Below are 24,625 nucleotides of genomic sequence, written 5' to 3'. Positions count from 1 at the left end.
AAGCCCTGTTTTGTGCACTAAGTTGAGCTTATCAAACCTCTAAAAGTGTCCTCCAGGTTTGTCCCTCAACTTGTAATCTAGTCTGTAAAATGTATTAAGTGCATAACAGAGGGGGTGAGATCATAGTGAACGCTGACTTCCTGTGTGTGTGTGTGTGTGTGTGTGTGTGTGTTTGAAAAGGCACCTGCAGTGCACACAGCCTACCAAGTGTCAAAGCTGAACTCATAGCTGTACTGAGAAGATCCCATGTAAGTACTCTGTAATACTTTGTATGTATACTTTAGTGTTTTACGTGATAGTAGCAGGTTTTAAAAGCTTTTCTTCAAGGGAGATGATACTTTAATCAGGATAACAACATATCAAGGGCTCGAATCATAACTACATGCTGACAAATGTCAGAGACGCTGCGAAAGATCCACTCTGATAGACGCAAAGGGGCACGTAGGGTCAAGATTCAAATGTGGTCCCAACAGAGGCTGCTTTTAAAAGTTTTTTGACTGATTTGTCTTGAATTTGATCTGCTCGTGTTTGTGTTTGTTGCCTGAAAAACTGGCACAATTATTTTCATATATATTTATATCATTAGAAGAAAGTGACGATCCACAGTTCGTAGCCAGCGTTCAGTGTGTCTGACTGTCAACACATGAATTGAATTAAATTCGTCAACACTGAAAGATTTATGGTTGTTTTATCATCAGACTTAAGCAATTCTCAAATGAGCCGGACCTGATCTGTAGATTTTACCCTCTATGGGACGTCTTTCAGCCTTCATTAGTCTCTCTGATGTGCTTAAACCTAATGACAACCCTGAGGAGGATTTCAAAATGTCACATCAGAAATGCCTAAAATAGAATTTTCTGCTCTGCAGTCTCTTTAAACGTAAAGATCAAAATTTATGCAATAACAGCAGCGCCAGCAACACATTGTTGATTTTGCAATAAGATGCTAAATTTGTCCTGATCTTACGCAATCAGGACATAAACTAATTTTAATTTTTTTGAAAAAATGTAAAGAAAGTTACAATATTCTTAACAGTTTAAAATCAGGCAGGTTTGCTTGAATGTTAAGTTTAGTGTGTGTGTTGTTCCTCTAAAATATGATAGTGCTAGCTTTGCTGAGGGCCTTGTGCCATGCAGAACGCTTAATTTTGTAGGTAAATAGCAACGTTAATCAAAAAGCTTCAAATACCTTCAAATATTTTTAACACATTTGGTAAAGTGTTTCTTTTACGGCATTTATAAATTACTAAAACACACTGTAGCAAAGTATTTCTCTTTTTAAGTATATAACATTAAAAATGTTTTCACAAGTTAAAACTTCTGCCTTAAAACAGCCTTAAAAAGTCGAAAAAAATCTCACAGCTTATCTTATTTTTATATTTTTGGCACTGATAGTGTCGACAGTAATGTACTGCTTTTATTTAGTTCAGGTAAATAAGACCTGTAGCGTTCCCACTTACAGCTGAGTGTGGATCGCACCTCATCTGCTGAGTTTTCGTTAACAAACAAGTAACTCTGAGAAGCTTCCAGCGTGCGTACTATCTTTAGAAATACAATGTCAGAAGATGCCAAAAAATTTACTTATAGCAGGGTTAGTTCAAATGCTACGTGTGGTGGGCAACAAATGATTGTAATATAATGAAAAATTTGCTTGTTTAACGCAAATCTCCTTGTAAACTGTAACACTGAGCATAGTTCAGCTGTTATACTGAGGAAATTAACTTTAGATCACACTAAGTGGTAAAATCTCATATTTGCTTTAAACTCTAAACTCAGAGGCATTACACAGGTATCCAAACTAGGTTACCTTCAGAAAATAAAAGTTTTGACCTCTCGTTAAAGACAGGTGGCGCGTACGGTGGTTACATCAATGACGGCCTTGTTTTATTGAATGGTCCCAAAGAGTCGTGAAGCAGTGAGCCTGCGTGGCTTTGGGGTCCTACTGGTTTTGTTTTAGGAGGACCCTGAAACTGAAAATGCTTCCTATGAAAACTGCCAATATAAAATAAATTAAAAAATAAATAAATGAATGAATGAAATGAAATTTACCAAGTGCTGTACTCTCACTCGAATATAAAATATAATAAGTGTAGGATTAAACTGGCTCAAATTTTTTGATTAATATTACAAAAATGGGCAATAATTTAGTGTTAGAGATATCTCACTTGAGATTATAGTGCTTCTTTTCTCATCTCTGAGCATTATATCAGGATAACAGTCTAGATTTCACTAATCCGTGGCTCATAGTGTTTTAAATTTTACTCATGATAAGTACCATTAAAATTAGATCTAGCAAACATGGCAAAGTGGCTGCAGACGCACAAAGATCTGGTGTAAAATACTAAAAAATAAATTTACCTGGCTCTTTCTGCGCGAGCGCTTTAATAGATCGCCTCCTTTCAGCTTCTCCATGTTTTATCTACTGCCAGAGCTTAAAAGGAGTCATATAACTCACAATTTTAAAAATGATATTACAAAATGGTAACAAATTAAAGGAAAATCCTGAAAACCCCCGACCCTGCCAGCGAAGCAATGCGATGCAGTGGCCCCTTTTTACTTTGAGGGGCTTGTCCCTCGAGAGCAAAGCGTCACTAGAAATCAAGCAACCAAAAAGTTGATTTGCACTTTATCCTTTCATGGAGCACTTCTATCCTGAAGGGAGCGGTCTGTTCCAGGATGGAAATGCCCCCGTCCAGAGGGCGCGAGGGGTCACTGAACGGTTTGAATATAAAACAATGTGCTACGGCCTCCCGAGACACGAGATTTTAACCCAGTATGAATGATTTTAGGCTGATGTACTGAACTGCTCTCCCCATCAAATGAGAGAATATCTTGGAAAAGAGTTGCGAGCATCCCCCCCAGCAGAGTCTCAAAGATTTAACGCAAATATTGTAGAAAAGTGCACCCAAGCTGTTCAGGCGGCACGTTGCGGCCCAACTTCTAACTAAGACACTTGCTGGTTTTCACATATCTGTATGATGTTACTTCTGCTGCGTGTGCACATTTTATGTTCCAGTTTGCTCTAAAACTAAATGTTTTGTGACAGAAATTAAATTTGGTAACATACATGTCGGATAAACTCCATCAGTGGCCAACCAGCACAGCGCTGCAGCACAGTCTGAAACAGAAGCGCTACCTTGAGCTTAAAGTGTTGACTGTTTGTTTTGTTTTTTTACACCAAAATGTTAACGTACAGCTGAATGCTGCACCTCACAGGTGTCAGCAGGCACTTCTTACTTGCTGAACTGTCTTCTTGCCTTTCTCGTTTCGAGGGTAGTCTGTTTTCAGTTTGCTCAGTAGGATTGAGGTTGGTTGGCTGATTTGGCCTGTGAATGTCGATCACATGTCCCCGGGTTCTTGGTTGTTTCAGCTTCATGCTCCGGATGCTGTTCCTACAATTCAAAGGACTGAATTGTTTATCTCTGTTTATCCAGGAACACCCATAAAGCTGTTCAGAGCAGTTCAAAGCCATTTATTGTTTATTACTGACTAACTAAAGTGCTGCTGATTTACTCTTTTTGTTGCATCGTGAAGAGTCATTAAATGTACTTGTTTCTTCTTCTTGGACTTTAGCAGTGAGCAAAAAGTCTCCTAGAGGCACACACTGTATGTATTTTGATGTTCTCTGTAGGCGATTACTGAGATGTGTTTCCCTTACCCTGTTATGAAAATATAACCTGTCTACACTGGAGGTGTTCTCATATGAGACATTAGGATTCCCTTTTCATGGGACTGCATTAGTCAGTTCTCTTTTTCACTGTATTACCCAAATGTGCACACTCATAGACACAAACATGCAGTCATACAAAGTGAAACTGCAATTTCTGAACCAGGGTGTGTCCCTCCTTCTGCTATTTCCATTTGTCTTGTCATTCCATCGCTACAAACCATCAGGAGCCAAATTCAGGTCAGCAAATCAAATTTTTTACTTCTTGATATCAGCAGGTTAGAAATGTCACTGTTAAAGGACATTGTTGCGATACATGTATTTATTGTTTGTGTAACCTCCATAAACAGCATATTACTGTAAAATTACGCTTATGTGAAAAAAGGAAGTGGACCGTTTTCCCATTCTGAACTTTTATGTATCAGGACATAATAAAATATCATCTGATCCTCAGCAGGGATCTGCAGGCAACACGGCAACCACATCCTGTCCTACTGTCAGGCCAGTAGAGTTAAAGAAATGTGCATACCATAACAGCAGCTGTATGGCCGCATACCTGTGAGGTTGTTGTAAGGTAGTGTTGCATCTGTTAGTATCAGAGTAACAGTCTACTTCCAAAACTTCTCTGCAGTAAACTATAAAACACAAATATGTGATGCTATAAGGTCGCTTATAGCATCACATATTTGTGATGCTATAAGCGATCACAAATATGTGATGTCGTGCGACACTGGGTCGCACGACCCTTAAAGATTAAAACAACAACAACATGTGATTAAACTCTTTCATTGTTTAGTTAACAAAAACTAGTTGAAAAAGCAGAAACTGTGTGAAATAAAAGATTCGGGAGCTTGCAGAACAACCTTTAACAATAATCATTTTCTGTATGACTTTATCAGTGTCTCACATCATGTTGGCCCACTTTTCTTTGCATTTTTACTTTAGTTCATTGAGGTTTGTAGGCATTCATTTGTGCATAACTCTCTTCAGGTCCCAACACATCATTTCAGTCCGGTTGAGAGCTGGATTTTTCCTGGGCCATTGCAACATCTCGATTTTTGACTTTTGATTTGCTGCTGCGCTTGCGATCGTTGTTCTGTTGCATGACTTAGCCGTCAGACAGATTGCTTCACATTTCTAAAAGTGTTTCGTATAAAGTTAACTGTCAGCTCAGGACAGTGACAGCAGAACAAACATAAATCATTACTCCTGACTGTGCTTGACAGTTGAGGTGTTTGTGCTGATAAGCTGTGGTTCATTTTTCTGAGCGTTATGGCCAAACTTCTCTATTTTAGCTCGATCTGTCTAAAAGCAGTCGTGTGGTTTGTTCAGATGCAAAGCCATGCTGCCATGTTCTTTTTAGACAGTGTTTCTTCTGGCAACTCTTCCGAACAGGATGTACTTGTTCAGTCTTTTTCTGAATGTATTGTCATGAACTTTTACATCTAATAAACTGAGGCCTGTAGAGTCTGAGATGTAGCTCTTGGGTTTTCGGCACGTTCTCTGAGCATTGCTCAGTCTGACCTTGGTGTGAATTTGCTGGGACGTCCACTGAAGATTAGCAGCTGTCTTAAATGTTTTCCACTGATGAACAATCTTTCTCGGTGTAGAATAATAAACTTCACAATGTTAGGAAATGGCCTTAAAGCATTTATAGCATTTACATATAGCAGTTAGTTAGATTACCAGACCGTTGATATCTTTCTTGTTGTTAACACAAACCTGACTGCTCCAGACCTGTAACCTGTTAAAACAGTTAACATGATTAATTAATGAAGTGCATTTGATTATCAGCACCAGGCTGCTACTTACCACTTAAGTCCTATAATGAAGGAATTAAGTGGTGGCTCCCACATAGCAAGCAGGTCTGGCCCGGATCTGGTACCAAGCCGTCACTGCTGGCTGACTTCTGGCATGGTAAGTGGTATGTCATCCATATATGGGTCAGGCTTGGCGTAGATGGCACTGACTATGTGATGGCATGCCACATCTGGCTCGATTATGTTTTTGGTTATGTGGCCCAGGATCATAGAAAAGAGATCTGGCCCGACTGGTGTCATGGCAGGGTGTATGTCAACCAGATGTGGGCCAGGTCTGCCAATCATGACATAATTTATGTTCCTATTTTCCTATTTTAGTTAGAAGACCCAAATGCCATGTTGCAATACTATACTGCTATGGTAGCCAACGTTTCAAATGCAGGTTTGACAGGTTTGTGAGTGTACACTTTATCCAAAACCTACTGACGGTTTACTCATGTTTATCACAGGGTGGCTGTAGCTCAGGAGGTAGATCAGAAGGTTAGTGGTTCGATCCCTGTTTCCTCCAGTCTGCATATCAAGAGTGTGAATGTGTATGAATGTAGTTAGGAAGCACTCAGTTAAGAGAAAGTGTGTGATTGGGTGAATGTGTCATGTTGTATAGAGCACTTTGAGTAATCTGGGAGAGTAGAGGAGCGCTATATAAGAATCAGTCCATTCACTGTCTGAACAGAGTTTCCTCATGTTACTTTTGCACTATTATGTTCCGGCACATGTTGTTATTACACGGCTTGATTAAGGTACACATTAGGCTGACATCTGCGGCCAGAGCTGAAACTGTTCTGGGGCAGCACAGGCCGTCATTCTTTGCGGTATGTGAGCCATGTGTAAGCACATTGTGTGGTCCAGATCCGAGCCATACCAATTTTGCTATGTCGGCTGTAGCTCAGGAGATAAAGCAGGTCATCTACTTTTTGGAAGTTGGATCCCTTTTGATTCCCTCCCTGCTCCAATTTGTATGCCAGTAAGTTAACAGGCTTGTAGAAGTAGAAACAAGCGCTTGTCTGTGAATGGGTGAATGGGGCAAAATGTATAAGCGCTTTGAGTCCTTGAGTAGAAAAGCGCTATATAAGAAACGGATGTGTTTAATTATTCATAAACTTCTTCTTAACTTTTAACGTTTACTAAATAAATAATGACACAATATGTCATGTCACATGTTGCTGTTCATTGGAGGTTGTATTTAAATAATGTTAAGTACTGCTAAGAATCAGATCTCTCTTATTATGTGTGATACATTAAAACTTTAGAGATCAAAGAGGGTGTTTTTATCTTTTCCACATGACTGTAGCAGCATCTCCTCGCTCGGGCACCCCGAGTTTAGTTTCTTGGTTTTGTCATACTATGACAAGATATCGGCTCTGTAGAAGTTCCCCTTTTTCTTCCACAACATGGTTAGGGGAATGCTTTGGTATTTAACTTCAGAGCATCTACCCCGAAAGTGAGCACAACTGAACCCTACAGGAGTCTCGTTGATGGTGGTAAAGCCTCAACACGTAATAGCTTAAAATAACCACCATAACATTTCTGAATTAATACTCTGAACACCAAAGAAAAAGGAATTATATATAACGTACTTTTTACAGTTTACAGTAGCTTCCTGTTAATATTTTTTTGTACAAAGGAATTGGCACAAACTACAGCGCAAAACTCTGTAAACTGTCCTTGATTTCAGCTCCAGTTTGTTAGATTGAAGTATTCGGAGAGGGGTTTTTTTTGCAAACGTACGTGCATACGTAATGACCCTGACACAAGTGCCAATGTAGCCACCATCATTACAAATTTGTTAAATGCCAAACAGCAGCAGATTGTTGCAAAAAACACCAAAAAACACCAAAACAAAACAGTTGCAATAGTAAGCAGGATGATGTGTGAGCTTTCAGAGCAGGGAGAGGCAGCACACAGCAGCCAGCTGTAACCCCACTGCAGGTGCACTCCTTTTTTAAAAACTGAATTTCCTGATTATTTTTGAAATGATCGTGTGCTGGGTGATTTCCCTGCAGTAAACTCCCCTCGTGTTTCACTTCCACGCAGGTTTTAGTGTCAGAGCAGCTTTTCATGACTGGAATCGCTGTTAAAGCAACCTGCAGAGGGTGATCGGTCAGTGACCGGTCGCAGGCTAAAATCCTGTGTTTTCTTGTTTGTTAAAGTTGTCCTCTCATAGGTGGCGTCTCAGCTGCTCCTCTTCGTCTTGCTGTGTGTTGTTGGCTTTTAAAACTAAAGAAGTGAAAGTGTTGTTAGTAGGCAAAGGGTAACATGCAGTGAATCAGGAAATGAAGCATTATGGTTAAATTATGGCCGGCTTTTTAAATGCTCTTCAGCTCTGTTTGTGTAACAAATGTTTTCTGGTTTTCCTGTTTCAGTAGGTTCATATTAATAGAAACTCTTTCACTGTGCACCTGTACTGGCTGTCTAATACAGCTCTAATGTAAGAGATTGTCTTCATTCTTAAAAGACGTCCTAAAGTTGTGACAAATAACGCAGGTACCATTAAGTCTTTCCCTTTTTGTGTTTCTTTGTCAGTGTTTTCTAACATTTAATGATTGCAGCAGACATGAAGGGGGGGGGGGGATTTCGTGCTAAAAAGAGTGTCACTTAATTTGACTACCCACATGGAAAAGAAATAGAAAGTGCTTAGAGCGAAATGTTTATGTTTCATGTTCAGGAGATTGACTCTTTGACGTTTTCCTTATACAGTCGTAAGATATTTAGAGTGAACTGAGTAAACATTGTTTTGTGAGGTAGAAATTAGTAGATAATAATATGAGAGATGACCCACTCAGTCACAGTGAATTATCTCTTTATTTCTCCACATTTTGTAACAAGACTTTGTACAGAACGACATCAGCTGAGTAAGTTAAGCCTCTTTTACCTTATAGAACCGGGAAACTGTGTCTTCTACCAAGTATGTGTGTGTTTTGCTTGTAGTTTGCTACTAAATAACTGTTTGCGAAAAATCAGCAGCAGCCCAGCGAGTGGAAAACTTAACGACAAATGCATCTTTACATTTCTCACTTCCGAATTAATGATGTTTACATTCACATCTTCCAAAAGTCACACTGGCTTCATATTGCCTGTGTTTTATTGTGCGTATTTGCGCATCAGATGTTTTATTAAATTTGTCACAGATACTTTTTAAACATCAGTCTGCAAACTTTGGACTCGTACCGCAGGTCATGATCATCATTATCAAAGGCAATATAAACACTTTTTCTATTTCTATTTCTTTTAGTTTACCTTTAACTTTGAAGATGATTTTTGCCCATTAAAAAATCTGCCTCTCCTGTTGCCTCTGAAGCGGCATTAGGAAGCAGGCTCCTCAAAATCAACGCCGCAAGGCTGAGCCTGCAGCGAACAAAAAAACTGCACAAATGCACATGTGAGGCATATTTTTAAAATGATTTGATTATTTAATCTAATGGCAGCTTAGTGTGTTTTTTAGCTATTGGGCAGATGTAGCAAAGGAACATCACTGAACTCTTCCTGACACTTTGAATGTGGCCGTCTGTACAATGAGTGGCAACATGTGAGTAGTGGAATAGTGTTTTTGTGCCTAACGTTTATGCAATTAAAATGCATTTAGTTCTTATTTGAATGCATGTTGATGGAAAAAAAATTGCAAAACATTTCCATAATTTCCGGATATAAACTGTAGGATGTACAGAAAAACATTACTGACTGAAAACTGAATTTTGTTTGTGTCATTGTTTTGAGAAATGCTCTAAAACTGACATCAAATGTTTTTTGTTTCCATTTTGTTTATTCATTTATTACAATAAGCGAATAATCATATTATCTCGATTACTTACAGGAATGCAGTAACGTGCTTCAGCTACGCTCAGCGCATATGCTGCACACACGTCTGTAGGCGCTGTGGAAATATACAGCAGTGTTTCCACTGCAAACAAACGTCATCATTAACCTCATCATCTTAATCACAGATTTATAGTAGCAGTCGTGTGCAGTCCATATGAATTAGAAAATCTACATGAACTGTGGCAAAATCTACATTTTCCTTTTGATAAAAACGATCATCCAGCGGCCCACAAACCAAAAATAACTTACAGATACTGATGATGGAGGTTTTAGCGATGAGTGGGAGAGACAGTAAACTTTTCTGTCTTTGCGACTGTTTCACAAGTTTGAGGTTTCAAAGAAGCTTGAATGAAGTTCCCCTCATGATGAAACACACTAAATGTTTTCAGGCACTGAGGGAGAATGTCACTTGTTTCTGATTCTTAACATCTTTTCCACTGACATTTTGTTTATTTATGAAACACAAAAACAGCCACAGACTCTTAAACTTCCAGCACACACCCAGCACCTTCAGCACATCCTCCCGTCTTTGGCTAAATCGCACGCCATAAGTCTAACCTGTAATTTTATCAAATACAATAAAACCAGCGCAAGTCAGAGACAGGAAATAGAGATCGATTGCCGAGGGAAACCCTCTGTAGGAGAGATTGGAGGCTGAGGAAGCATGAGAGGCATATGAAAAAAGTGAATCACCCATCTTTCTTGCTTGTGGCCCACACTTTGTCTTTTTCTTTTTCAGTAATGACACAGTGTGGTGCACACCCCCTCGTTAGGTGTGTGTGACTAATGAGGGAGTCCTCACTTTCAAGGTGTTTTCCATCAAAATCACAGCTCATAAACAAATATGCATCCACCGAGGAAAGAAAGGGGTGTCGCGCTGATCGCGGGCTTTGCAGCCGCTTTTATATCCGAGTAATCTGAAAGGAGCTCCATTTAAAAGCTCATTTCATTTAGGCCTGTAAGCAAACGTTTGGCTGAGGCAGCACAGACGTGAAGGTTTTGCTTTACGAGTGAACAAAAGCTTGTTTCATTTCGAGCTCAGAAGGAACAGAAGCAGGTGTGAGCCCTTCATGAAGGCAGTACAGAGGCAGGCAGAGAAACCTCAGAGAGACACATGAGACGTGTGTGAGATGTTTGTTTTGTCCTTGTTGTGGTTCCTGTATCTAAACCACCTCAGCAGCATGTTTCTGCAGCACCAGTCTGATCCCTGTAGCCTTCATTAGCTGTGATGGAAGAGATCATCTGATTTCTTGAATGAAAAATAAGCGATTAGCTTCTATTTCAGCAGAATAAACAGCCAAACGATAACCCTTTACAGAGTCAGTGCATCTGTGTCAAACATGCTGCTGAGCCTCTCAGGCCTGCCTTCAAAGTGTAGTACTTCACTGGTATTGTGCCCAAATTTTAAGCAGTTTTGATTCAATTTAATGTAATCTTCCAGTCACAGGATCTCTCATGTTTTCTGAGGACATCAAAGATGCTCAAATTTTTGTAATTAGTTTGCAGTTTAATGTTTTATCTAGCACATCAGCACAGCTGCCATAGCTGTAAGGCAATACTGTACTCACCCATACAGCTCGTGTGTACAACTTCTGAGAAGCTGAGAAGCTGACAACAGTGAGAAAACACAGAAATCTACAGATGTTGTTGAGTCGAGCGCAGATGTGACTCGGCTGCATTTTAGGAGTGCAAATAAGAACAAGCAGATGATCAGCTCCCTCACAGGTGGACAGTTACTATTATTAAGTAATAAAGCAATGAGTAATCAGAGTGCCGTACAGAGAGAAAAGTGAAATGTGCAGAGAATCTGAAATCTTAAGCTCAAAATTATGATACCGATCCCCAACAAGAGTCATCTGTGGGACTCTTTATATCACTTTTCAGGTCAAGAAGGGAGATTGAGGGAAAGGTGTTGTTATATTTCTCCCGGACTGCCCGAACTCTGCAAGCTATACGTATAAATGAATTTTAGTGGCATGGCAGATTGACTGATGACGACCGATTGCCTTCATGTCAAAGAAAAGAAGAATATCGCCTCTACCATGAATTTGATCACACTCTGGTAAAATGAACTGGATTGATGCTGCGTGCCTTTTTTTAAATGAACAAAGTAGTTTGCTGATAATTACATTTAGCACAGTTACATTTACAGACTAATGTTGGCCGTCATAGACCTCAGTCTGGTCAACCTTTTATTCACGTGTTTGTCTGTTAACCAAGGGTCCCAGATATTTTAGCAACTAAAGTGACCCCTTTATACTTTATACAACAAAACCTAATTTACATGGCTCTATTTGTGTTTATTCTAATGTAATCAGCAACGGTTTTAAATCATTTTGATGTTACCCAACTCAAACGCTTTAGCTATATTTCATCGTCATCGGGCACCGAGTATGTGCTCGACTTTTGCAGATTTGGTTCTCTGAGTCTGTTAGCTACGCTCACTGTAAAACATTGTAATGCAGCGATTCCAAGTAAAAACATTTAAATAAAACAAACCAGAAACATTTCCATCATCATACATGACCCCACACAACTTTCCATTATCCCTGACACACCATTGTTCCAATTCCTGTAATCTATGAAAAAATATGAGTGAAGTAGACCGATGAATTCATGGTAGGAAATGTTTTCATGATTAAAGATTAAAGACAAATATTTCTACACCGCTAACGTCATAAACGAGTCCACGCGGTCATTTGAAGTTAAAACTCACAAACCCAGCATTGTTCTGATGAAGTTCGATCAGTTTTTCTGTTTAATACAAATTTGCTGGTAAGACATAAAGAAACGGGAATTATGTAAGACGGAAACATTCAATAAAAAACTATTGATCGCTTTCACCCGCGCTGACCGTTTGGCGGGTCTTTTCTTGTCAAACGCACAAAGGGAAGATTTTCTTTACTCGACAAATCTTTACATTTCAGTACAGTTTGTTTTATTAAAATCAGTTCATCGAATCTTAGATTGAAAGGAAATTTCAATTTACTGCTAGTTACCGCCAAATAACATGACACAGTGGTTTTTATTTTGATGAACGTTTTCCTCGATGCTGTAGCTTCGGCGGAGCTCCGTAACAAGCACAAACAGATTATATACATCGAAAAATGAGTAACATTTAAGCTACTCAGCAACAACTGAAGAAGACATATTGTGAACATTTATTCTGGCGGGTATGTTTGTACGATTGTGATTTCAGCACCTTTACACGCGCGGCTGGTTGGACTTATAAATTTCACAAAGTAATTGTGTTTGTTGACTTTATTCTACTTTAACATCCATTCATCTTGTTCTGAACTTTAAAACTTAGGCCGTGATTATTGGTTGATTGATGATTCGCTCGCCGTGTTCAGACAGCAATATTTGTTTGCTTTCTGGAAGAAATCTAAACATGTCAAAGATGGGGAAAAAATGAACGATAAGGGCAATTTTAAAGTGCGAAGAGGTTCTGAAAAGCACTGGTCATGGAAGTGAGAGCGAGACCTTACAGAAGAGACGCTGCACTGCACCGTCGTCGATAGACTTGAAGATTTTAAGTCCATGAAGTCTGTTATTCCGTCATATATAAATTAATCTCATATATGCCGCTCTCCCAGGAAAAAAAACATCCCTAAACTTTTTGCTTTTCTCATCCCGTTCTGCACTTTATCCGACTTTCTCTCCAGGAAATGTCGCATTTTTAATTTGCATCAGTCAACTGTTTTTGTGAAGATTGGTTCAGCAGTTCATGCTTGAATTCTGATACACTAATTATGTATCTAAATTGGTACAATTATAAGACCAGTGGAAAATTACAATAAATTAGTTTGTAAGCGGCTCATGTGCCGCTTAGAACGTGCTAAGGATAGATAATGAGTCCGGAGAGACCCTTCACAGAGTTTATGACATAAACAGCATCTCATACTTAATGAGCTAAGACATTTTACCCCATTAAGATTTGTTCTCTATTTGTTATTATAGCCACTGGACAGATTAAAAGTAAAAACAGAAACTCAAAAAAAATTTAATTTTACTGATTAAATGACGACATGATTACACTGCCAAAGCGATGCGTTTCAGTGTTTTGTGTATATGAATCTTAGATATTTTGTTTACTCTAAACAGTACCCAACGGTAAACAGTTTAAGGGGGTAGAAAACTTTCGAAAACTGATCTTGAGTAGAGTTTAACAACCAATCAAAGGTCATTTTTCTGACTTTGGGTCTGATCAGCATCTGTGTGTGTGTCTTCCAGGCCAATCAGTGCTGAGGGAGGTGCAACGGCATTTAAAAAGAGGGCTCGTTTGATAAATATACAACACTTCCGACTGACTCCGGATCACTGAGCACAGAGGGACACTCTGCACTGAGCAGCCGCTGTAAGTATTGTGTAATTTTTCAGATTTTAACCTAATACACACATAATTCAGAACCACGGCACACGTTGTAAAGTTAATTTATACTAGAATTATCAGTATCACATTTTTTTAAATAATAAGTTTGAAATATAAACATGTAAAGCCTCAACAGGCCCAGTGGAGCCAGAATATCACGCTGAGTTTTATGCAATTAGAGCTCCAAGGTAAGTTTTATAAATCGACAGCGCAGTGACGATCCTCTCCAGATATGAAAAAACTGAAAGAAAAAACTAAATAATAAACTTTTTGGAGGATTTTAAAAACACACACATTAAACGTTGCCTGAAAATGTAATTTCAGATCGTATTATTAAAAATGTTAAAATGCTAATCCATTTCTTGTATTTCTTTTTTCTTACATTTAACTAAAACATATAATCGTTTAAGCGCTGAGCAACTGACCCGTACAAAACAGATGACCGCTGAGCAAAAGATGTATGTGTAATTTTCAAATTATACATTTACAATAAAATAGGATATAAACATTTACACCGGTGGATTATTTTAGCTTGAACTAAATATGTTGACGTAGCATTAGCGATAGTTATTTTTTAAGTTACTCACAAATTCACGCTTTATGACACACAACTATTCCTGATTTTTCTGAAAAACAAACAATCTAACACTTTAATTTTTTCTTAAGCTTCATAAATAAAATATGTTTGAGGTGATGGTGAAAAAAATAAAGGAAACTTTTTGTCAAATTAATTTAAAGTCTGGCCAAAAAAAAAGAATAAATAAGACAAATGAAGATTAAAAAAAATGAGATGAATGAAATTAAATGAAATGCTGCTGTTAATCTGGTTTCTCTGTTCATTCAGCTCCCCTCCTTCATCTCTCTGCTGTGTCTGACCCTCATCCTCCCCTCCCCCCCATCTCTGTATTTGTTGTTGTAGCTCCCTCCTGACTGCAGATACGATCATGTTGGTTTCTGGGTTATACTTCCACAGGTGCGATGACTTTGAACGTCAGTTTGTCATCAGTTTCACTCCATCACCGATCTTCCCTCATTATTGTTTCTTACAAACTCTGATACAATTCATATTAAACACTATGCAGTTTCAGTCGAGTGAAATAGATTATATTGGAGCATAAATTCTCTGAGACATTCTCCCTCAACACAAAAACACCTCAGATTTTAATATTTCCTGTTGATTTTCTTCTTCTGGTAGCTGGCTCATCTATGAGCGCTAACAATTAGCTTTTTTAATTCAAGATTTTAAGAGTGAGACCCCTAGAGAGATGATTGCACTCTAAAGCTGTTACGAGAATTTTTATTTTTTATTTTTTCATGTGAATAATGAGGCTATTAGTAGGACAAAGGAGGACTTGGTGACTTTTATATTTATCCCAACACATTTATGCACATTTAGCCCATAAGGACATTGTGCATCATACGTGGAGCTGATTTTCCCTCCAATGGTGAAACTAGTGAAAACCTGTAATATTATTAAAGGTATTTGGGGGCACTTTACTGCACAGAGACATGTAGAGCCGGCGCCCGGGCTGGCCCAAACTAGAGACTCCGCAAACCTTTAATTTTACCGTAAGTTTAAATATCTATTAGCAGTTAAACCTTAAACAATAACTCAAAATAACTGGACACGAGCAGTTATTGTGTGTCTCCACATATTATATACAATAACGCATTAAATTTAGATTTAAAACAAATTCAAATTCAAATTCAAATTTTATTTGTCACGTACACAGTCATACACATTCGGTCGCCGATAAAAAAAACCTGTATTTAGGCGTAAAGTTCTGTTTTACTTCACTATTGAAGAATATTTTGATGAACAATTCTCTGATCTTCGTCTGTTTCACGAATAAAGAGCCCACAGCTTTATCCACGTCTCATAGAGAATCGTGTCATCACAGCATTGCCATTTTTCTTCAATCAAAATAATTTATTATTTTTGATCGATTTATGTTTTGATCTAAAGTGTTTAATCCAAAAAGGAAAAATCTGATGCAGAACTCAAGTCTTATCATTTAAAAGTCAAATAGTTCCTAAGATCTCTGGAAATTGTGGAGTGTTGCACAAATAAATCTGATTCGCTCAATCTGCTCATTCAAAATAAAAAGTCTTTAATGAACATCGGCTTATACATTAAAGAAATATTCATAATCTTACTTTAAAGCTGCTTCCCCTTCAAGAGTGTGTTTGTTGGGAGGGCACATAAATGCCCTCTTTTAACATTTTTTCAATATTAATTTATTTATCTTTTTACACAAACATACATTTAGAGTTTCTGTGTACAACCATAACACAGCGTACAGGCAAAGAGAAGAAAAACAGAGATAAGGGGTGAAACACAGAAAAAAAAAGGAGAGAAACATCTACCTTAAACCACAGTCTAGGTGTGCTGCCGGTGCTGTGGTCTTTTTAAGCGTGGAGAGATCCGTCTTTCGTGGAACACAGGAGGAAGAGAGGGGGTGTGAGAGGCAGAAGAAGGGAGGACTGGGATAAGAATCTGCACCCTTCACTAAATCAAGTCCCACCACAAGCCAGCTTACGCTCTGAGCCTCTTCCCTCCAACATTTGTCTGCTTCTTTTCATCCAAAGCCCACCACAGGCCGCCTACTCTCAGCTCTCTGAACTACTTGTCTTTTATCTTCTCAAATCTCTCAAAATCTGAGACCACCACAAACCCCCCTTTGCTTCCTGTTGAATGATTTCACTTTGCAGCAGACTTCAATATACACAGGACGCTACAACTAAACTAAAGACTCATTTTTACTGAAATGCTTATTTTTCAACATCTACTTTTCTTCTTGTTTGTCACTAAATGATTAAATACAGTACGACATATTTACGATGTATTGCGGACCTGTTCAACAGCTCTGAAAGACCTTCAAGTTTCATTTACAGGTTACATAGAGAGTTATTTATTTATTGATTCGTATGCAGTGAAATACAACATCACTACTAAACACCCTCAAATCAATCGGTCAATGCATTTTTTTAAAGGATTGTATTGAGTTCAGGCAGCAAATCTCAGACAATTGAACAGTAAATTGGATTTGCCATATAAACTGAAGAAGCAGGCTGATGTGGAATTTAATTCCATGGAGATTTTCTTTATGGTTTTCTTCTGTGTTGTATCTGTTTCAAAGAACTACATACATTTGTGATCATATAATATATAACAATTATACCTCGGGCTTTCTGATGTAAAGAAAGTAATACATTTCTTGAATGTTGTTCTGCTCTTTTAAGAAAGTAGCAAATAATCAGGCTTGAAGTCTTAATCAAAAAAGTTAACATTTGAAAGAAGCTATAAAAATAAAGCTTATAGTTACTATAAAAATCTATAAACTGTATTTTTATTATATTTTCCAGACATATAACAAGGATGAAGAACTTCATTCAGTCCCTTCTCCTTCTTATCGCTGTGATTGTGTCAACTACCGGTAAGACGCCCTGACTGTAGACTTATTTATTTTCATTTGGAAACTGGACTGTTTGATATTCCGTATTAACACATAACATCCTTCTCATCCTTGTAGGTGCTCAGAAAGAGATTTATGCTAAGGAGGGACAGGATATTACCTTGGAGCTAACATCCTATCCAGCAAACTCTTATGTGTACTGGTATTTTGAAAAACAGGATGGTCATCAACTTGCCTGGCTTAACTCCTTAGGCGGAAAGGGATTCAGTAATGGTAAACCATATATTTATGTATATATTATTTATTTATTGTTACTGAGCAGGGAAATACAGGTAAATAAAAAATATTTTTAACAATAACTTTCTGCCTTGTAGATGAGAAGTGGAAAAACAGGTTGTCCTTAACTGGTGCCTCGCTGGTCATAAAGGCTTTGCAGGAAGACCTCTTTGGGACTTTTGTCTGTAAAATCAGCGCAGCCGGTCAGCAGGACTCGATCACTGTATTTAAAGTCATTCAAGTCAATGGTAAGAGCAAAAATAAGGTCACATGATTAGTGTGTAAGTTTAATTAATGGTTATTAAAGTTTAAACCACTGTATTTACATATCTGCATCATATTCAACAGTCTTACACAAGTTGTTCAAATATAGCGCATGTTTTTAATTTGTGTCCTGAGATGTTTGATGTAAGAGCAGTTTAACTTATTAACTTCTTAACATGGCCTTTATGAATTCATTGGACATGACAATCTGTTTTTTTAAACTACGTATGTGAAAAAAGTTTATTTTAAAATGTAAAACATATCACTTCTATTCTGTTTCCTTTATTCTGCTTGTTTTCTGTGCTAGTGATTGAGAAATTAGCCTCTCCTCTGTTGTCTGGCGATTATCTGAGTCTGACCTGCAGTCTGGGAAGTGTTCCTCAAAACACAGCTGAGATTTACTGGCTCAGTCCCCAGGGAAACAGAGAAGGAAACAAAGGAATATTCTACTCTCAAGCCAGAAGTGAACACAACGGCCAGTGGGACTGCGTAGTGAAAAAAAATGCCAATGAAAAGAAGTTCCCAGTTTCTGTTACAGTTGTGGGTGAGTTTCTGTGTGTTTGCATTTGTTTCGCAGTTGTGTATCCTCATCTTTAAGATCAGGTTTCTAACAGTTTCTCCTCCTTTTTAGACCTCGCCCCTGTGCCTTCACATCAGTATACATCCACAGACTCGCCTCTCACCATCCCTTGTTCTTTAATTTCTCATGTTAGCTGGGAACAAGTGAAAAAAAAGGAGATTGAGGAAGTTCAGTGGCACTTTGCTCCTAAACTCTCCTCAGGCACCCTTTCTGACAATCCAGAGCAGCTCTTCTCCCTCGATCTGGAAAAACTTACCTGGAAGAAGGGTAAAGACAAAGGACTGTCTCCTGTATATAACATTAAAAACGGAAATCTGTCTTTGACCAAATCAAAGGCAACAGTAGAAGAAAGAGGGCGCTACACGTGCTCAATGAAATTTAAAGATGGCAGGACTCTGGAGACCACAGTAGACGTAGTGGTGTTGGAAAGTAAGTCACATTTTTTTGACAAGACCAGCTCTGTGTTGCACTCACCTCCGTTATATTTAGGGTTATTTTTTCTTTGTGACCGCTCTTGCTGCCTTCCTGCTCGGCCAGTATTTTCATTTCTCTGCTACTGAATTTATTTGCAAGTGTCCACAGTGTGACATGTTTCTAATTCACAAGCTCCTCTTGTTTTAATTGGCTGTATTAAGCATCCCCTCTGCCAGAACAGCGTGCTAACACAGTGAATCTTAATTGGACCGTGTGTTATGAGAATTTATGAAGTAAACTATGATTTCTCAGTTGCGGCTGAATGTTTTTTAAAGTAGAACCAGAAACAAATACAGATCTGATGTATTTACTCACAGGAAATTGCTCCTATAACACAATTTCTCTGGACTGTTCTCAAGCAAACCCACAACTCACATTATATTCAAATGATAAAAGCTATATTTAAATATTGATGTGAGATGTTGAATTTCTACAGCATTCACATGTGGAGGTTTGAAGCCAAACCTTTTGTTTTTTACAAGCTTTTATTTGGGAAAGAAATCAAAATGTCTTGTTTAGACATCATCGCTGCTTTCGTGGCCAAAGTTTTAGTCTGATTTCAGGAAAATGCCGTTACAGACAACTTCTTTGAAGCAATTTATTTTATAAAATGCATGTTTTTCATTTTATTTCTTTGTTCTTTCTCTTCTTCTTCGTCTCCAGTCATCGCCCACCCAAAAGCAGAGCTAATCTACGGTCAGCAGGTCAATCTGTCCTGCAGCACTGGTGACCAGCTGCCCAATGATATGAAGTTAAATTGGACTTCACCTAAAACGTCATCTTACATCTCTTACCCCACCCATATTACTGTCCCGGAAGTGGGCAAAGAAGATAACGGAAAGTGGGGGTGTGAGCTGTGGCAGGGCGGCAACAAGCTGACGTCAGATGAGATACTGCTTAAGATCGGTGAGCACGGGAAGTGAGACGAGCAGGAAGTGTGACATGGGCCTGACCTTGTGACCACAAAATTTTAAGACAGAAACTTCTTTTACATGATGTGTTCTTTCTATACTGTATACTGTTTGATGACTGTCTGTCTCTGTTGTGTACAGAACCCAGACTGAGTGTGTGGATGCTGGTGATCATTTGCAGCGCAGCAGTCATCCTTCTCCTCCTCCTCGTGCTCGCTTTCATCCACTACCGACGCAGAAAAGTACAGTTCAGCCATTCATATTCCTTTCTTTTCAATCACACTGAGTTATTAGTTCAGCTTTAAGAGTTACCCCTCTGTGTCTGCCTCTTTGTCACTCACATTAGCAGAAAACGAGACTCCTCAGGCATCAACTCTGCCAGTGCAAAAAGTACGTACTAACCATTTCCTGAACTGGTAAAATGGCTCCAAAGCCACATTTATAAGCATGCACACTTATTAGCACTAAAATCTGAATGACACTTTGAGCCATGAGATATTTTTTGAAGTACGAACATTACTTAAATAAGCATTTATGATTTGGCTTTTGTAGTTCTGCGTCAGTTTCCATAACTCAAACAGAAACCTGGGACTTTTTCTTTTTCAGCCCCAAACCAAAAGGATTTTACAGAACATGAAAGCTCACAGACCGGATCTTTAAGAAGAAACGGGAACACGCTGAATTTCTGATCTGATATGTTCTGATTTACCTGATTACCTGGATTTACATCTCTCATTTTGCCATACTGGAAAGTACAAAAGAGTTTTGTTGGATTGAGGATCAAACATATCAGGCAATCTGGACTGATTTTATGTATTTTGTGTATGATTATTACCGTCTGTGACTTTAAATCATTTACACTTTGAGTCTATCTGTAGACTAAATTTCCTGTACCCTTATGTATATTTTTGAGGAGGTCTGTAATGCTTTCAGATGTGTAGGTGCTTCTGTAAATTTACATGTGCAGCATATTATTTGTGTAAAGTTTATTGCTAAAAATGGAAAGATGAAAACTGTAATGTGTAAAAACATTAGCAGATGTTTTCAATAAAGCATCAAAATCTTTCTGAGTGATGTTCCTGTAGAGGTCCTCTTGGGCTAATTTAGCGGGATGGCATCCATCTGACAGATTCATCGATACTGGAAGGAGCAGGGAACGTCGTACCAGTTTGTGATTCTGGGTGTCCACCACCGCACAGTCCTCTCCAGCTTCCCCAGCGGACGCGTTGTTATCCGGCTCAGACTTCAGTGTGTTCCAAAATCTTTACAACGCAGATGGAAGAAGATTAACATTACTTTCATTAATATTCTGCTGAAGTGGCATTTCACCTGCTAAGTTTGTGCACTGTTTTAACAGTTGTCTTGGAAGATGCATTACTTTTAAGTAATTCTTTATTCTTCAAGAGCCATCACCAGCTAAAGGACCTGTTTATTTACCGGATGGTTCCTTGTGCTTGTGCACATTTCTAGTTGTGACTATAGTTAGTTTGAAGGATGGAGGAACTGATGCAAAACATGCCTACACCTACATACTAGTTGATGAATTGCTGTGAAGTTTTGCAAAAAACAAAAAAAAAAAAAAAAGATCAAATTGACTTGTCCTCCAGCGCAACCATCAGGTTTTCAGGGAACTGCCGTAAAGGTTATTTAATAAATGTTTGTGCTTTGTACTTTTCATCATGTCTAATATGGTGATGTTCTCATGAAAACAGTGGTAGTTTTCTTCTTCGAACAGTTTTCTCATGGAAAAATGTCATGACGTAATGAGACATGCAATTATATTAAAACATCTATAAATCTAAACACCGTCTGTTGGAGGGAATTCATTTCAGATACACCATAGGCTAGTCCAGAGACTTTAGCAACCTCTTCAGCATTATTAGTAATATGACACCTATAAAAATAAAAACACCCCACATTACTTAAACCAGTAATTATGTACTTGGTGCCAAGAAACCTTTGCTGTGTACAAAAGCCAGATTAACAGGCTGAAAATGCTCTTTAAGGACTTGGCGAGCTCTGTGAACCCATCTGGGTTGATTTTAATCGAAGCTGATCCTCAACTCTGCCTCGATCACCGTTTTCTCAAAAGAAGTACATTTATTGTTAAGTCTTTAGTGAACATGCATGAACCAAAACTCTGTGTAGGTGTCAAACTGTATGTTTCCTTTACAGCATATGAAACCTAAATAAAAGATGATGGCAACGTTACAGAAACACCCAGGCCTTCATTTTAAGTCTCTAAAGCATTCAGTGTGTAGGCAGGCAGGTGCTGCAGCTCCATGCAACAATGTTTGTCGTTAAACCAACGATAGGTTACTCGATGATTATTCAGACTAGCGTGTTCATTTATACATGTTTGCTTTAGGATTGTAAAGAAATGTCGTGTTTGTCATTTGTCATAATAATATAAATATTTGTTTAAAATTGTTTAACTAAGTAAATATGATTAAAGAGCAAAATGGTCAGAATTAGCATCAGCATTTTCATTTTGTTTTATAAACTGAAAATTAATAATTCATATTTTCAGCAATCGTTTTATCTTCATTTTTTGCGCAATCTGCACTACCAAACAGACTCTAATGTGATCCGTACATCTATCTAGAAGTGGCCAAAGGAGTCATTTAACTGACATAAACAACAATCACACAATTTTTTTTTTTTACTGTTTCCCAACTGCTTCTCTACCAACCATAGACTGTATATAAAAAATGGACACAGCCAGCATGGTGTCACCCACTGGTTTGCAAAGTCCTGCCATGAAACCTTGAGTTTAGCAATGACGATGAGCGACCCAAGGAGCACTGCAGCTCTTAAGGCAGCAGCGTATCAATCAGTAACTAGGCCTGAGCTAAACCACACTCTGGTTTGACACAGGCCTAATCCTCATTTTGACTACAATCTGATGTTATATTACAAAATGCATAATTTTGTGTTAAAATAACTATCAATTGAAACAATAAGGCATCAGGAAAGTGTTCATGAGTGATTTCTTTATTGACTTCCATACAGTCTGACTTCTTTCTGCATCTATATGAGGTGCCCCCTGCTGGCCATTTGAGAGAATGCAAGTTCCTGCATCCATGAGACAAAGCCTGTGTGGTCTTCACAGTAGGTGCAGACATCGCACTCGAGTTACAGTGAGGAAAAACTCATAAGTGAAACCCCAAAACTTTTTAGGGTTTTTTACACGAAAGCTATAGCAGCTGAATTAACCTGTTTTAACAAAGCATCAGATGGACATTTTTAAACTAATAGCTTTTACATATTTTTAAATGTCCACAAGCTTCAACATCACACAATCCACAGTGAGAACTATTTGTCTCTCTAACTGATGATCATTTGTAAACTGTATCTGTTAACAACCATCAGAAATGCTTTTTACTTTATTTTTTTACTTTATTTTTTTTGTTAGATCACCCACTTTTTGTATGATGATACCATCCTGAGAAGACCATTGAAATTTGAATCAATCAATTCATACTTACGAAACTTGAAGCATTGAGTTGTCCACCCATTTCCAGTCTCCTCTGTTCTCAATGTCACTCAGCCCAAGCCAGTAGAATGGGTTAAATGTCCCAATCGTCCTGGCTTCTTTTTCAAGAGCGTCCTAAAAATAGGTACAGTCAAATTCTTTAGCACTTGTGAATTCCAAAGAAATAGATTTGAAACTTTTAAAGTACAAAGAAACTCTCACATACTCTTCTTTGGTGGTCAGGATGGCGAGATGTCCGCCTATATCCTTACATTTGAGCGTACTGTTAAGCCAACCGTCGGTATCGTTGCTGAGGAAAAAGCAGTGATCCCCTATGTGAACCCACCCGTCAGGACACTCTGTGCAGTTGATCGCTGTAGGGTGACACGGGGACAGACAAATATACAAGTTAAACATTTATAGAAAGGTGCAGAACAAGAAACAAGCACTGAATTATCATTCATCTGCTGAACATTTGGTACCTGGAGCTGAACAGTTGTGTGCCAGGTCGGAGTATTGGTTACACATGTGTCTGAAGCGGTCCTTCAAAGACTCTAGTTTCAGCTTTAGAAAGGTCAGCTCTCCCTCTGTGTTGTTTGCGTCCTGAGCAGATTCAGCACTAGCAAACAGGCCGAGCACAACGCAGAGGATGGCGAGGCCTTTAATGCCCAAGGTGGCTGATGACAGACAGCAGACTCAGCATTAGCACACATGCAAACAGATCCGGACATACGAATATCTGGAGCTGCATCGGGGCTTCTTACCTTTCTTTTGGATAAGATGCATGTCAGCTGTCAGCTTGCAGGATATCGCAGTCTTTGGTGTCCTCTCTGTGCCCTTTTGATCTTTTATATAGCAGTTTGTGTGTCAAAGAGAAGGGGAAAGTACAGCTTGCACAAATCTTCCAGACAGATTGGACTCTTCATGGCTATCAAACCATGTAAACTCAGATGGTGCAATCTCTTGTAGCCAAACTAGTAATAACCTGCCATGTTGGATTGCACAAACAAACATTTGATGATGGGGAGCTGGCATGTAGGTTCAGTATTATTTACCAAAAACATGAGCAAAGTTCTCTTTCTGTCCCCAACTTTTTTAAAACTGGCAAAAATGGAGGACTGACTATGACTCAGCATTTACCAGCACTGCAAGTGTGTGTGTGTGTGCTGGTAAACATGTGCGTGTGTCCTTAAGGTTATTTGTATTCTCTCCATAAGCAGAACAGCTGTAACAATATCACCTCTTCACCACACACACACCAGATGCCCACTCTGTTCTTCCAGCACACTGTCAACATTTTTTCTGGTACATGTCCAAGTTATTTTTTTCCTGGCACCTTATTCCCACAGACATTGTCAGCTCTTGTGCTTCATGAGGTTTTGTTATTCAAACCAAACTAATTAAAACAGAGAGGAGGGGTGTTTCATGTTTGTGTCTTATTCAGTGACTGCTGTGCTGAAATTTGTGGTTGCACATGACCAGAAATTCTTCTCTTCTGACTTCCTGTACTTTTCTCGCTGAGCCACAGCTTGGCTCTTCTTTTTTAAAACACGCT

The 24,625-nt window shown here is 38.5% G+C and overlaps 1 protein-coding gene and 1 pseudogene across 4 annotated transcripts; one reads left to right on the top strand and one right to left on the bottom strand.

The window, feature by feature from the left end:
• Positions 1–220: 220 nt before the first annotated feature.
• LOC147319070 (cell adhesion molecule CEACAM5-like) lies at positions 221–21,186 on the top strand. Of its 3 annotated transcripts, none has more exons than XM_086311379.1 (11): positions 221–248; positions 13,536–13,659; positions 17,041–17,111; positions 17,208–17,363; positions 17,465–17,614; positions 17,938–18,174; positions 18,262–18,639; positions 19,348–19,590; positions 19,737–19,837; positions 19,945–19,985; positions 20,202–21,186. In XM_086311379.1, the coding sequence occupies exons 3-11, from the start codon at positions 17,054–17,056 to the stop codon at positions 20,230–20,232; spliced, it is 1,395 nt and encodes a 464-aa protein (XP_086167505.1). In that variant the 5' UTR covers positions 221–248; positions 13,536–13,659; positions 17,041–17,053; the 3' UTR covers positions 20,233–21,186. The 3 variants fall into 3 exon arrangements, with proteins under 3 accessions (XP_086167505.1, XP_086167503.1, XP_086167504.1); XM_086311377.1 differs by having other exon boundaries at positions 19,942–19,985; XM_086311378.1 differs by lacking the exon at positions 221–248 and adding an exon at positions 3,876–3,906 and having other exon boundaries at positions 19,942–19,985.
• Positions 20,694–23,993, bottom strand: LOC147319069 (CD209 antigen-like protein C; annotated as a pseudogene). The gene is made up of 5 exons (XR_015131520.1): positions 23,835–23,993; positions 23,553–23,747; positions 23,293–23,444; positions 23,084–23,205; positions 20,694–20,857 (listed from the first exon to the last, which is right to left on the bottom strand). The product of XR_015131520.1 is annotated as a CD209 antigen-like protein C (transcript).
• Positions 23,994–24,625: the final 632 nt, after the last annotated feature.

Source organism: Aulonocara sp. 'chitande type north' Nkhata Bay, linkage group LG11, assembly GCF_057382095.1.
Source record: "Aulonocara sp. 'chitande type north' Nkhata Bay isolate Kocher_YH1m ecotype deep benthic linkage group LG11, A_spYH_male_GT1.1, whole genome shotgun sequence".
Classification (NCBI taxonomy): Eukaryota; Metazoa; Chordata; class Actinopteri; order Cichliformes; family Cichlidae; genus Aulonocara; species Aulonocara sp. 'chitande type north' Nkhata Bay.
Note: the sequence above shows the minus strand (reverse complement) of the source record. Positions and strands in the feature narration are given on the sequence as shown.